This window comes from Cherax quadricarinatus, chromosome 27 (genome assembly GCF_038502225.1).
Source record: "Cherax quadricarinatus isolate ZL_2023a chromosome 27, ASM3850222v1, whole genome shotgun sequence".
In the NCBI taxonomy this organism is placed as follows: Eukaryota; Metazoa; Arthropoda; class Malacostraca; order Decapoda; family Parastacidae; genus Cherax; species Cherax quadricarinatus.
The window spans coordinates 14802902-14816660 of NC_091318.1; the positions used below are offsets into that span (position 1 = coordinate 14802902).

Genomic DNA, 13759 nt, shown 5'->3' on the forward strand with positions numbered 1-13759 from the left:
TAACTCTTCAGCGAAATCTTCATCTTCATTTGACTTATTTCTGAAATGCCCTCCATTAATAACATATGTGTGATGCAAGTAATTCCCCTACCTATGTATCTCATATTTTCCAAACATTGCCACTTCATATTGATATGACACAACCTTCTCAACACCTTATCTGAATGTAAAAATCCCATGAACTTGTTCACTTCCAAATATCTATAACTACTTCAAACAAGTACAAAGTGTAAACTCCATGAACTTGTCCAGTACTTACACTATAACTTGCAGTATTGGGGTGATATTATCTGATGTCATTAGGGTGGGTAGTAGCATTGCCTAGGATGAGAGCTGTAAATGGCAAGTACTTTGATTAAAAAATTTCTCCACCGCAGGGAGAAAGCAGTTGTGAAACCAGTCCTGAAAAGGGGGTTGTTGAACCAGTCCTTCATATTTGCCCTCCGGTACACTGGCAAACATTCCTTATTTTTGCCTTTAAGTGCAAGAGGGTTGAGAGAATGGTACAGCAGTATTGGTTCATCATGCAGTCCTCCCAAGGAATTTGCACAGAAATGGGGTCAACTTATTCTTGGCTGCTTTGAAGAAAGTGGCAATTTTTTAACATTTGAAGAGAAATGTTTGTTTAGGCATCCTCTTCCAGAAGAGGGCAGTCTCATCAGCATTAAAGAACTGATCTGGCATATATTCCTCCTCGTCTATGACGGCCTTGAGTTGAGCAGAATAATCCTGATCTGCAGATGCTGACTCGCCCGACACCTGAATATAGTGCAGTCTTTACCTCGTCTTAAAGTTCTCGAACCAACTCTTACTAACATTAAAGGTACTACTACTGCCACTTTCACTACCACTGCTTTCAGGTTTTTCATACAATGCCTTGTTTTCACTACACGCTTCGTAATTCATTAATCATTAAGTGAAATATACCTGTAAACTATCAGCATTCACACATTATAATAAACATGAAATAAATATGGGCTTCCTTCATAGTTCTTTATTTTGTGGGATATACTAAAAAACCTGAGTTGACAAAACACAGAGATCCGTAAGAAATTTCAAAATTGTTAAAATTTATGAATTTAGACCCCTTGTATTTTGAGGCATTTTGTTAACCAAAATTATAACTGGATCAACTTTCTTGAACTAGTCAGGTGTTCTAAAGGAATTTTGATATTCTTTTTTAAATTTATTTTACTTTATTTTTAGTTATTTATCTGATACTTGTGAGAGATTTTGAGCTTTTCCTACTCAGCCTTGCCTGGGGCCAGGCTTTTCTGTTGATTGTCTTCAACTAGGCTGTTGCTGGCCTACATAAGCATCTAGCACTTTGTGGAGATAGTGATCCAGTTTCATCTTGAAAATTTCTACACATCTTTTGACAATATTTGTGATATCTTCTGGTATCTTTTGGACAGCAGATGTTAACTGTGTTCTGCTTTTCACTGGGTCTGTTTTACACTTCTGTCTCTCTCACTCCAGTATATTGTTATGATAGTGTAGATTTGAGACTATGCTCTCCAGTATCTTTTATGTACAGTATATATTGTCAAGTAACTGTATCTCTCTTCCTTGCTTCAAAAAGTGCATTTCAAGTACTTTGAGGCATTGGCAGTAATTTAAATATTTTACTGGCAGTAGGCAACCTGCTCACAAAGAGCAGGTTGCCTACTGCTCTTTGTGAGCAGTAGGCAGTGTGCCTTTTCCAGGTCTATTCTCTCTCTATCCTTATTATGTTAATGGCATATAATATTGCAAAGTAGATGGTATCTTATTTTCCAAAATGTTTCACCTGCATAGTAGGCTTCTTAAGTCAAATGCATTGGTGACTAATATATACTGGAGATAGTTGAAGAGATTGAAGCATTCAGTCCCTCAGTTTTGATAAAAGTGAAGTAATTTTGAATACCTCAATCTCTTCTTCACCTATCTTATATTTGTCACCTCTGCATTCAACTGAAGGTGCTTGCTGCACAGGTGAAACACTTAGGAAATTAAGATGCCTCTCCTCTGAAGAAGAGAGCACTAAGTGATTTAAATAGTATTACTATTGGCATTATTTCTTTTGTTTTGAAAGTTTTCATAATTCACCATATCATTTTCCTGGCATTCATAGCATTTGCTTTATCGTATTGTATTATCTAAATAGCTTATTTGATATTATACTAAAGTCTTTTACATGTTCCTTTCATTCTATGAGATGGTTCTCTTGTGTTTTATATCAGTGCTCTTTTTAGGTTTTTCATTCTTTCCATCTAATTAATTGTTTCCTTCTATGGAGACAACTTTCATTCTTATTTTGGTATCATCTACAAAAGATAATTGATACAGAGCTATCCCTAGTGTTTACATCTGTTGTGAGGATGAAAAGCATTAAAAGTGCTAGGACCATACCTTGGAGTAATGAACATTTTACTTTAGTAAGTCTAGATTGTGCTTTGTTGTTCTCTCTGTTAGAAAATTTAATATCTACTTTTCTACTTTTCCTGTTATACCAATTGACCTTCCATGGGCTATCAATAAATGACTTCAAATGTCAATTGTTTTGGCTGCATCCATGTAGACTCCATTTTGGTTTTCTTCCAAAGTCTTTGTAAATTTCTCATAATGGTGTAGTTGTGATGAGTATGATCTTCCCACTCTAATTCCATGTTGACTTGTTGAAGTCATGCCTTTCTGTAAAGTTTGTAATATGTGGACTTGCCACTGTTTCCAAGACTTAGGATGTGTGATGTTAGTGCTACTGGTCGTCAGCTTTTTGCTAGAGCTCTACTGCATCCTTAGTGTTGAGGAGCTTAATGTCTACATTTTAAAGCCTCTGGGATTTCACCTAGATCTATTTTTTTTTTTTCCAAAGAATACAGAGTGGTCATATAGTGGTACTGAGCATTTATGCTACTAGTACATCTGTTTTGCACATACTTATAAATAAAGAATTCCATAAATCAGACCCTAGTGCTGCACATGTAGGCATGTTTTCTATTTACCTTTCAAGTTCAGGGAGATTATGCTTATGACTTCTTGTTCTCCCTCTTGCTAATACTGTACTGCAGGTATGTACACTCTTAGTATGTGATCTTTTATATCTTTATTCTTGTATCCTTTTATGAAATTTTATCATTTATTGCTATACATATATCCATTTTTGGTTTCCAAATTTACTTTGTGTTTACACTTTCTTTGTAATTTGCATTTTTTTTTTACTTTGTAAACCACTTTACTGCAAGCATTTGATCTATTTAATTTTCATTATTTGTGTATAATTTAATAAATGTATGAAAGAGGGGAAGGTACCTAGGGATTGGCGGAGAGCGTGTATAGTCCCTTTATATAAAGGGAAGGAGGACAAAAGAGATTGTAAAAATTATGGAGGAATAAGTTTACTGAGTATACCAGGAAAAGTGTACGGTAGGGTTATTATTGAAAGAATTAGAGGTAAGACAGAATGTAGAATTGCGGATGAGCAAGGAGGTTTTAGAGTGGGTAGGGGATGTGTAGATCAAGTGTTTACATTGAAGCATATATGTGAGCAGTATTTAGATAAAGGTAGGAAAGTTTTTATTGCATTTATGGATATAGAAAAGGCATATGATAGAGTGAATAGGGGAGCAATGTGGCAGATGTTGCAAGTGTATGGAATAGGTGGTAAGTTACTAAATGCTGTAAAGAGTTTTTATGAGGATAGTGAGGCTCAGGTTAGGGTGTGTAGAAGAGAGGGAGACTACTTCCTGGTAAAAGTAGTTCTTAGACAGGGATGTGTAATGTCACCATGGTTGTTTAATATATTTATGGATGGGGTTGTAAAAGAAGTAAATGCTAGGGTGTTCAGGAGAGGGGTGGGATTAAATTATGGGAAATTAAATACAAAAAGTGAAGTGACACAGTTACTTTTTGCTGATGATACTGTGCTTATGGGAGATTCTAAAGAAAAATTGCAAAGGTTAGTGGACGAATTTGGGAATGTGTGTGAAGGTAGAAAGTTGAAAGTGAACAAAGAAAAGAGTAAGGTGATGAGAGTATCAAATGATTTAGATAAAGAAAAATTGGATATCAAATTGGGGAGGAGTATGGAAGAAGTGAATGTTTTCAGATATTTGGGAGTTGAAGTGTCAGCGGATGGATTTATGAAGGATGAGGTTAATCATAGAATTGATGAAGGAAAAAAGATGAGTGGTGCATTGAGGTATATGTGGAGGCAAAAATTTTTATCTATGGAAGCAAAGAAGGGAATGTATGAAAGTATAGTAGTACCAACACTCTTATATGGGTGTGAAGCTTGGGTTGTAAATGCTGCAACAAGGAGGCGGTAGGAGGCAGTGGAGATGACCTGTCTAAGAGCAATGTGTTGTGTAAATATTATGCAGAAAATTCGGAGTGTGGAAATTAGAAGGTGTGGAGTTAATAAAAGTATTAGTCAGAGGGCTGAAGAGGGTTTGTTGAGGTGGTTTGGTCATTTAGAGAGAATGGATCAAAGTAGAATGACATGGAGAGCGTATAAATCTGTAGGGGAAGGAAGGCGGGGTAGGGGTTGTCCTCGAAAAGGTTGGAGGGAGGGGGTAAAGGAGGTGTTGTGGGCGAGGGGTTTGGACTTCCAGCAAGCGTGCGTGAGCGTGTTAGATAGGAGTGAATGGAGACAAATGGTATTTGGGACCTGACGATCTGTTGCGGTGTGAGCAGGGTAATATTTAGTGAAGGGATTCAGGGAAACCGGTTATTTTATATAACTGGACTTGAATCCTGGAAATGGGAAGTACAATGCCTGCACTCTAAAGGAGGGGTTTGAGATATTGGCAATTTGGAGAGATGTATTGTGTATTTTTATTCGTATATACTTTTAAACTGTTGTATTCTGGGCACCTCTGCAAAAACAGTGATTATGTGTGAGTGAGGTGAAAGTGTTGAATGATGATGAAAGTATTTTCTTTCCCTTTGGGTCACCCTGCCTCGGTGGGAGACAGCCGACTTGTTGAAAAAAAAAAAAATTTAAGCTTCATGTTCCAAGTTTATTTTGCCTATATATAGAATTTTTTTCAGCATTTTGCCATCCTTATACAGTTTTGTACAATGTGTGAAATTTATTTTGATGCTTGCCAGCAGTGCATGAGTGGTTTTCGAGTAATACCCTTTTCTTGTTACTACCTCTAGACTTATCTATCAGATGTTCTTAAGACCCTATGACAGATAATATATATTCCTTATATGACTGTTTTCACTTTTATTTGTCTTTATAACATTACATTGAATCTATTTAATTTATTGGCATTATGCATATTTCATCCATTCATTTCTCCACTTGCTCAGTTTATTCAAATACTATTGTAGAATATTCTAGTCATTATGGCTTTTTTCCATATATTTTGTATCATTTGGCAACATTTACATTTTTTCATCTAGTAAATTGTTTATATAAGTCAGGAATAATATTCTGGCCAGCTTTGATCCTTGTGGAACCTTATTTAAGACTGTACTATAAGGACAGTTTTCCTCTTTACCGTATTGTTGTTGCATATTTAGCTTTTAAACTCAAAATTTCTCATCCACTGGAAGAATTAACTTTATTACTGTTATATTTTATTGTTTCCAAATTGAATTTATTTTGGGAACTATAGTATCCTCAATATCGTGTGCTGATATACAAAAACAAACAGACCAAGCATGGCTTAAACATATTACTATATTTTCCTTTCCAGAAATTCAATGTTCCTATCGTGACTTCGGAGACAGGGCTAGAATATGTATCAGATTTAAGTTACTGCACTTATTTCATTTTGGCTGATTTTGAAAGCGACGAATTTGAAGAGTTAAATAAAGCCGGAGCCAGGTATGTGTATGATAAAGTATTTTCATCTAGTTTCTAGAATTTAGTAATGTGTTTTTTGTCTTTTCATAGAACTTCATATTTTTATTTTATAAACTAATTTGGAATACAGTACATTTCTGTTTTGGATATCTTATGGTTTTGCGTATTTCTTTCTGTCTGTATGATGCAGTGACAAATGACTAAATAAAATAAATGCCAGTATGTGCTAAATGCCTTCGCTGCTATTGATTGATGTGCTGACAGTGTGCATGACATACGTAGTATTTAGGGTTCTATACTGAAAGATGATTGATCTATATGAGGCAATTTCAGGTTAGGTTACCATATCATTGATTATCCTTAAACAAAGTTTATGGGTACCAGTAATTTTAGCAATTTTTTTTTCTTTCTTTCTTTAGCAAAATCCAACCCAGGTGAATGGTTTGAAACTTCTATCACACTCTCAGATATTCTTTTGATTATTTGTGCCAAGCTCTTCATTTATCTTTAGATTATTTAATGAGGTCTCCTTGTTTGACAAAACCAGGTCAGGTAGGTTGATTCTGTTACAGACTAGTCTTTCACCAAAAATCTTGAACTTCTACGAAGTTGTTTTATTCCAAATTATCAATCAAGGCATTCAAGTCAGTTTGGGTAAAATTAAAATCCCCAGGAATCACTGTTATCCTAGCTTGAAGCCTTAACAGATTTGTCCCAAAAGTCTCCCATGATCCCTTTCTAACCTTGGAGGTCGATAAATCACACCTGAAATATACTTACCATTTCACAAAAATTCTACTCAAACAGATTGTGTCTGATCCTTTGTCTCTGACACCTGTTTCTGTTTGTCACTGTGGAATGGTTTGAATATCATAGTGGCATTCAACACTCATGTCCTGACTCACGTTAAACCACATTTTGGTTATCGTAACATTGTCAATCTTTTCCACTCACATGCAACTCGTTTATCCTATTTTTAGTGCTAAAGAACCTTTTCTTTGCTTTTTCACTGTTTCTTATATTTGTTGTCTTTACTCATTGTTACTGAATTGGTTTCTTTTCCACCTCTTTACTTGAAATAAACTAGCAGTTGTACTTTAATCCCTTGATAACTAATTTTATTAAGATCCTTGTATCACTAGCTTGATACATTGTGCTGCCTTAACCCTTTTAGCTCTGATGGGATATCAGGTTCCCAGCTCTTTTCTATAACCATAGCAATGTACTGGTAACAGTTGGAGGCCATAGAAAACTGGAGGGACCTTCACTACCTTCTAAAAATTTACTTGATTGTGCATCTGGTAACTTTGGCAGCTCTCTGTCTCACACAACATATCAAGTAATGAGAAGAAACCAATATGCCTTTCATAATTCAGGGCTAAAAGGGTTAATTTGAAGTACAACAATCCCTTCATTTCTTGCAAACACCCATGTAAATTTAACAATTGTTATAGCCCAGAATGCTACAGCAACTGCCCCCCTCAACTAAACTAGCTAATGCTGCTAATGTTCCCCATCCCTGGCATAAATGTCATTCCTGCCTTGGAATTGGTAAGTTGACAATAAATGGTATTTGTAAACTATTCTTACAGTTCTTGTCCATTTCCAACATCCCTCTGTGGCAAAATGCCAAATATAACAGGGATCCCTCCCTTCCTAATTAAGTGCATTATTTTCCTGTAGCTGGTAAGTAGGTCCATACTTCTACATGTGTTAAAAAAATACTTCCACACTTGCTCTCATCAGTAAAATAAGCTACATTTAATATGAAGAATATGTGGAAACAAAAAAACATTATCAATGGCGGCAAAGAAGGGAATGTATGAAAGTATAATGGTACCAACACTCTTATATAGGTGTGAAGCTTGGGTTGTAAATGCTGCAGCGAGGGGGTGGTTGGAGGGAGTGGAGATGTCCTGTCTAAGAGCAATGTGTGGTGTAAGTATTATGCAGAGAATTCGAAGTGTGGAAATTAGGAGAAGGTGTGGAGTTAATGAAAGTATTAGTAGAGGGCTGAGGAGGGGTTGTTGATGTGGTTTGGTCATTTAGAGAGAATGGATCAAAGTAGAATGATATGGAGAGCGTATAAATCTGTAAGGGAAGGAAGGCGGGGTAGGGGTTGTCCTCGAAAAGGGTGGAGGGAGGGGATAAAGGAGGTTTTGTGGGCGAGGGGCTTGGACTTACAGCAAGCGTGCATGAGGGTGTTAGGAGTGAATGGAGACAAATGGTTTTTGGGACCTGACAAGCTGTTGGAGCGTGAGCAGGGTAATATTTAGTGAAGGGATTCAGGGAAACTGGTTATTTTTATATAGCTGGACTTGAATTCTGGAAATGGGAGGTACAATGCCTGCACTTGAACCCTTTGGCTGTCGCAACCCCAAATCCTGAGGTGTCTCCTGGTGTCGAAAATTTTTTGAAAAAAAAAAAAAAAAAAAATCTTGTGAAATGGTAGAGAGTCTTTTCCCAATGATAATGACACCAAAAGAACGAAATTTGATGGAAGACTTACGGAATTACACTCTTGCGAAGTTAGCGATTTCGGCGATATTTATAAATTGGCAATTTTGCCCACTTCGAGCCCTATTTTTGGCTAATTCCATTGTTCCAGTTGACAAGACTCATAGCTATTTCTTTAGAACTCCATTTGTTTTATCGGATGAGTACAAGGAACTACCAATTTACCGATTTCAACTACCCAATAATGTGGTCAGAAATTTGCAATTTGGCCAATTTCACGCAAATTAAAAAATATGCCAATTTTTAAATAGGGTCCAGAGTGAACAATGCAGACATTCTTGACTCTAAAATAACATTTTCTTTGTAATAACATTTTCTTTGTTCATCACTCACGTCTCCAGGCCCCTCTGATATTACTCCTGATTTCTATTTCGAATTTTTATTCAAACAAAAAATAAAAGATTTACTGTTATGCAGACTACTGCAATATTGTAATAATTGTATAAATAATGTCAACCCATTCATGACTGCATATTAGAATGGCTAGTTGGACATTTATTGGAAAATGACATCATTTGTTTACTTTTGAACATTGGCAAAAATCAAATATTTCCCCTACTTTGAGCTTCATTTCAAGGTTCTTTTCATAGTAAAACCAATCAAAATCACCTCTATTTCTATAATATGTTTTCCAGTCTATCAAATGAGACCAAGAAAACGAGAATACAACTATAAATACTATACGAAAATAGACCACAAAGTCGGCATTTTAATTTAAAAAAACGGTCAGATTTTTTTTTTCATTATGCACCGCATGCTGCAGGATTTTTTTATGTGGTGCACACTGACCACACAGACCCATTGTCTCACATGTGGGCCTACCAGCTTTCTCGTGCTTGATTTGAAGCTGCTAGAATTTTTGAGTACATATACGTCAAACACAGTGTCTCGTAAGACGTACATATACGACCGAAACAGTCAGAGGGTTAAAGGAGGGGTTTGGGATATTGGCAGTTTGGTGGGATGTGTAATAGGACAGTACATATATAATTGGGGCCCTGATACTGTTATTATTTCAGGTCACTTTTTATTTTGTATTTTTATATATGCTTCTAAACTGTTGTATCTGGGCACCTCTGCAAAAGCAGTGATTATGTATGAGCGAGGTGAAAGTGTTGAATGATGATGAAAGTATTTTCCTTTTGGGGATTTTCTTTCTTTTTGGGTCACCCTGCCTAGGTGGGAGACGGCCAACTTGTTGAAAAAAAAAAAAAACCTACGGAGAAAGTTGGCATTATTCAAATAGTGTTTTAACATGCATAATGATCTATTCTGAAAAATTTCAAAGTCAATAATAATGGAGAAATCACAGGGCCTTTTCTTTTTTTTTCTGGTATTCAGTATCCAAGAGGTCAAACTTTTATTCTTTTCTACAGACGTCAACAAGGATAAAATTTTTAGCCTCTCGTGATTGTGCCAATTTCACGTCTGGATAGTATATGTACAGTATACAGGAGTCACAAAATGGAGCAGACAGGGATGGGACAAGAGGGGTAGTGGTATATCTAGTAGTGGTAGTACTATGTGTGGGTTATTTGTGTAATAATTTTATGTCTATAAGCTTATCTGTCCACCAGAAAAAGTAAGAAAAATTACTGTATTGTAATGTGCTGTATTTTTAACTTGTTTTCTGTTCAGGTACTTCAGTTTATTCTTAGTGTGTCCGGTAGTCTTTCAGTACAGCGGACTAAGTCTGTTGTATAGGGCGTTTGTCCATGTCCTTTAACAAATTAATTGATGGGACTTCATCTGCTTAATTGAAACTTTCAATATAACAGAGTTTACTGTAATGTTTTACATGATTGTACTTACATTAAGGTCACACTACACATGCATGTACAAGCATATATATACAGACCCTTCTGGGTTTTCTTCTATTTTTCTTACTAGTTCTTGTTCTTGTTTATTTCCACTTATCTCCATGGGGAACTGGAACAGAATTCTTCCTCCATAAGCCATGCGTGTCGTAAGAGTCGACTAAAATGCCAAGAGCAAAGGGCTAGTAACCCCTTCTCCTGTATATATTACTAAATGTAAAAGGAAAAACTTTCGTTTTTCTTTCTGGGCCACCCTGCCTCGGTGGGATATGGCTAGTGCGTTGAATGAAGAATATTTTATATTCATAAAATGATGTAAAATAGTGCATTTTCTTTTGCAGATTGCTGGGAAAACCGGCGCTATTAAAATATTCCGAGACTGGAGTGTTAATGTACACTCGGCGTCCTGTCTTCTGTCATGTCATGAAAGATATCATTATAGTTTTTACTGGATTTAGAAAAAAGACGGAAGTTGTAAGTACTGTTTTCTGTATATTTTACTACTACAGGCATACCTTGTTAATATGGTGCTCATTTTAGAGCTCTTTGCTATTGTGGCTCTTTTCAGTTGTGTTCATGTTTATTATTTTTGGTGCTTGCCTTGCTCTTTAGATAGTTTTTGGTAATTAAAAAATTATTAATTATTATTTTTACTTTTACATACATCATTTTTTTAGGCCTAGTGCAGATGCCCACTAAATAAATGATAGTATAAACATGTTTTTAGGCTCATATACACTGCCAAGTTAAAATAAGGCTATGATTCATTTTGCAGCAGTAATCTGGAACTAACCTGCCATATTAACGAGGTATGTCTGTATGTATTATATGCATATATGTGTCATGCTGTATAGTTAAAAATTTGCAAGTTCAAAGTCAAGGTATAAAATTGGTTTTCATTGTTTGAATTCTAATAGGTTACTTTAGACACGATAACAGCTCTTAACTTTTAACCCTTTGACTGTCGCGGCCGTATATATACGTCTTACGAGGTACCATGTTTGACGTATATATACTCATAAATTCTAGCGGCTTCAAATCAAGCAGGAGAAAGCTGATAGGCCCACATGTGAGAGAATGGGTCTGTGTGGTCAGTGTGCACCATATAAAAAAAATCCTGGAGCACGCAGTGCATAATGAGAAAAAAAAAACTCCGACCGTTTTTTTTAATTAAAATGCCGATTTTGTGGTTTATTTTCGTATAGTATTTATTGTTGTATTCTCGTTTTCTTGGTCTCATTTGATAGAATGGAAAACATATTATAGAAATAGAGGTGATTTTGATTGATTTTACTATAAAAAGAACCTAGAAATGGAGCTCAAAGTTGGGGAAATGTTTGATTTTTAGTTATCAAGGGATTAAAGTACAACTGCTAGTTTATTTCAAGTAAAGAGGTGGAAAAGAAACCAATTCAGTAACAATGAGTAAAGACAACAAATATAAGAAACAGTGAAAAAGCAAAGAAAAGGTTCTTTAGCACTAAACAAATGATGCCATTGTCCAATAAATGTCCAACTAGCCATTCTAATATGCAGTCATGAATGGGTTGATGTTATTTATACAATTATTACAGTATTGCAGTAGTCTGCATAATAGTAAGTCTTCTATTTTTTGTTTGAATAAAAATTCAAAATAGAAAGCAAGAGTAATATTAGAGGGGCCTGGAGACATGACTGATGAGCAAAGAAACTGTTATTTTAGAGTCAAGAATGTCTGCATTATTCACTCTGGACCTTATTTTGAAATTGTCATATTTTTTAGTTTTCGTGAAATTGGCCAAATTGCAAATTTCTGACCACATTATTAGGTAGTTGAAATCGGTAAATGGGCAGTTTCTTGTACTCAATCGATAGAAAAAATAGAGTTCTAAAGAAATAACTATGAGTTTGGGCGACTGGAATAATGGAATTAGCTGAAAATAGGGCTCAAAGTGGGCGAAATCGCCGATTTGTAAACAGCGCTGAGGTCGCTAACTTCGCGAGAGCATAATTCCGTCAGTTTTCCATCAAATTTCGTTTTTTTGGTGTCATTACAATCGGGAAAAGATTCTCTATCATTTCATAAGAAAAAATAATTTTTTTTTTTTAAATTTTGCGACACCAGGAGACACCTCAGGATTGGGGGTTGCGACAGTCAAAGGGTTAAATTAAAATGCACACACACCATACCCTCTTATAATGCAACCTTCTTTAATGTGATTTTATTAACCCTTAAACGGTCCAAACGTATATATACGTTCACTCACATAGCGCCCCAAATTTTTTGAGGAAAAAAGAAATCTTTTCTTTTAACCCTTTGAGGGTTTTGGTCGTACTAGTACGTCTTACGTGTAGGGGTTTTTGACGTACTAGTACGCATAAATTCTAGCGGCCTCAAATCTAGTGGGAGAAAGCTGGTAGGCCTTCATATGAAAGAATGGGTCTATGTGGTCAGTGTGCACGGTCTAAAAAAAATCCTGCAGCACACAGTGCATAATGAGAAAAAAAAAACTTTGACCATTTTTTTGGAATAAATCACAGACTTTGCAGTGTATTTTCGTATGGTATTTATTGTTGTATTCTAGTTTACTTGGTCTCATTTTATAGAATGGAAGACATATTACAGAAATTGAGATGATTTTGACTGGTTTTACAATGAAAGGTGCTTTGAAATTGAGCTCAAAGTAGCAGAAATGTTCGATTTTTACCAAACTTCAAAAGTAAACAAATCGTGCCAAGCGTGCAATACACGTCAACTGGTGAGTCTAATATTCTTTCACAAGTGCACCAATAATATTTATACCATTTTTTACACTAATGCATAACAGTAAATCTTATATTTTTTGTGAGAATAAAAATTCAAAGTGGAAAGCAAAAGAATATAAGAGGGGCCTTGAGACGTGACTAATGACTAGAGGAAATGTCATTTTAGTGCCAGGAATGTCTTTCTTGTTTATTCTGGACCCTATTCGGAAATTGGCATCTTTTGAAATTTGTGTGAAATTGGCAAAATTGCTAAATTCTGACCACTGTACTGGATAGTTGAATTTCATAAATGGGTGGTTTCTTGCACCCATTCGATAGAAAAAATGGAGTTCTAGCGAAATATTCATGTTTTTTGTCGACTAGTACAGTGAAATTGGCCGAAAATGGGGCTCAAAGTGGGCAAAATCGCCGATGCGTAAACATCGCCGAGACCGCTAACTTTGTGAGAGCATAATTCCGTAAGTTTTCTATCAAATTTCAAACTTTTGGTGTCTTTATGATCGGGAAAAGATTCTCTATCTTTTCATAAGAGAAAATAATATTTTTTTTTTTTTAAATTTGGCCGACCCTGAGAACGAGTTTCGGAGAGGGCCTGTCGACCCTCAAAGGGTTAAAAGGAAAAAAGAGCATATGGTACCCAGGCATCCCCAATTATTTTAATATGGATCACAGTGAGTGCACACACCTATTCTCTCATGTCTAGGTGACTCAGGCTTATTGTGGCAATGTTGAGTGAATGACAAAGAAAACGTATATATACGTTTGGGGCGCTACGCGCGTGAACGTATATATACGTTTGGACCGTTTAAGGGTTAAACTGTACTAGTACATTTCAAAAAGTGCAGCCACAAAATTAAGTAACTTGAAAAGTTTGTTTTGATGT

At 35.8% G+C, this 13759-nt stretch overlaps 1 protein-coding gene and 1 long non-coding RNA gene across 6 annotated transcripts in view; one reads left to right on the forward strand and one right to left on the reverse strand.

Annotated features, from left to right (window-relative positions):
• Positions 1–13759, forward strand: part of pbl (epithelial cell transforming 2 pebble) — a 233775-nt gene that overhangs the window by 36593 nt on the left and 183423 nt on the right. For 4 of the 5 annotated variants that reach the window (XM_053780057.2, XM_053780056.2, XM_053780055.2 and 1 more), the window contains exons 3-4: positions 5688–5818; positions 10473–10605. In XM_053780057.2, coding sequence (XP_053636032.1) covers positions 5688–5818; positions 10473–10605 — 264 coding nt within the window. Of the gene's footprint in view, positions 1–377; positions 824–5687; positions 5819–10472; positions 10606–13759 lie in introns of all 5 variants that reach the window. The other variant, XM_053780058.2, reaches the window with a different exon arrangement.
• The window catches only part of LOC128691198 (uncharacterized), a 54101-nt gene that overhangs the window by 29882 nt on the left and 10460 nt on the right, over positions 1–13759 (reverse strand). The gene's annotated exons all lie outside the window — the stretch shown is intronic.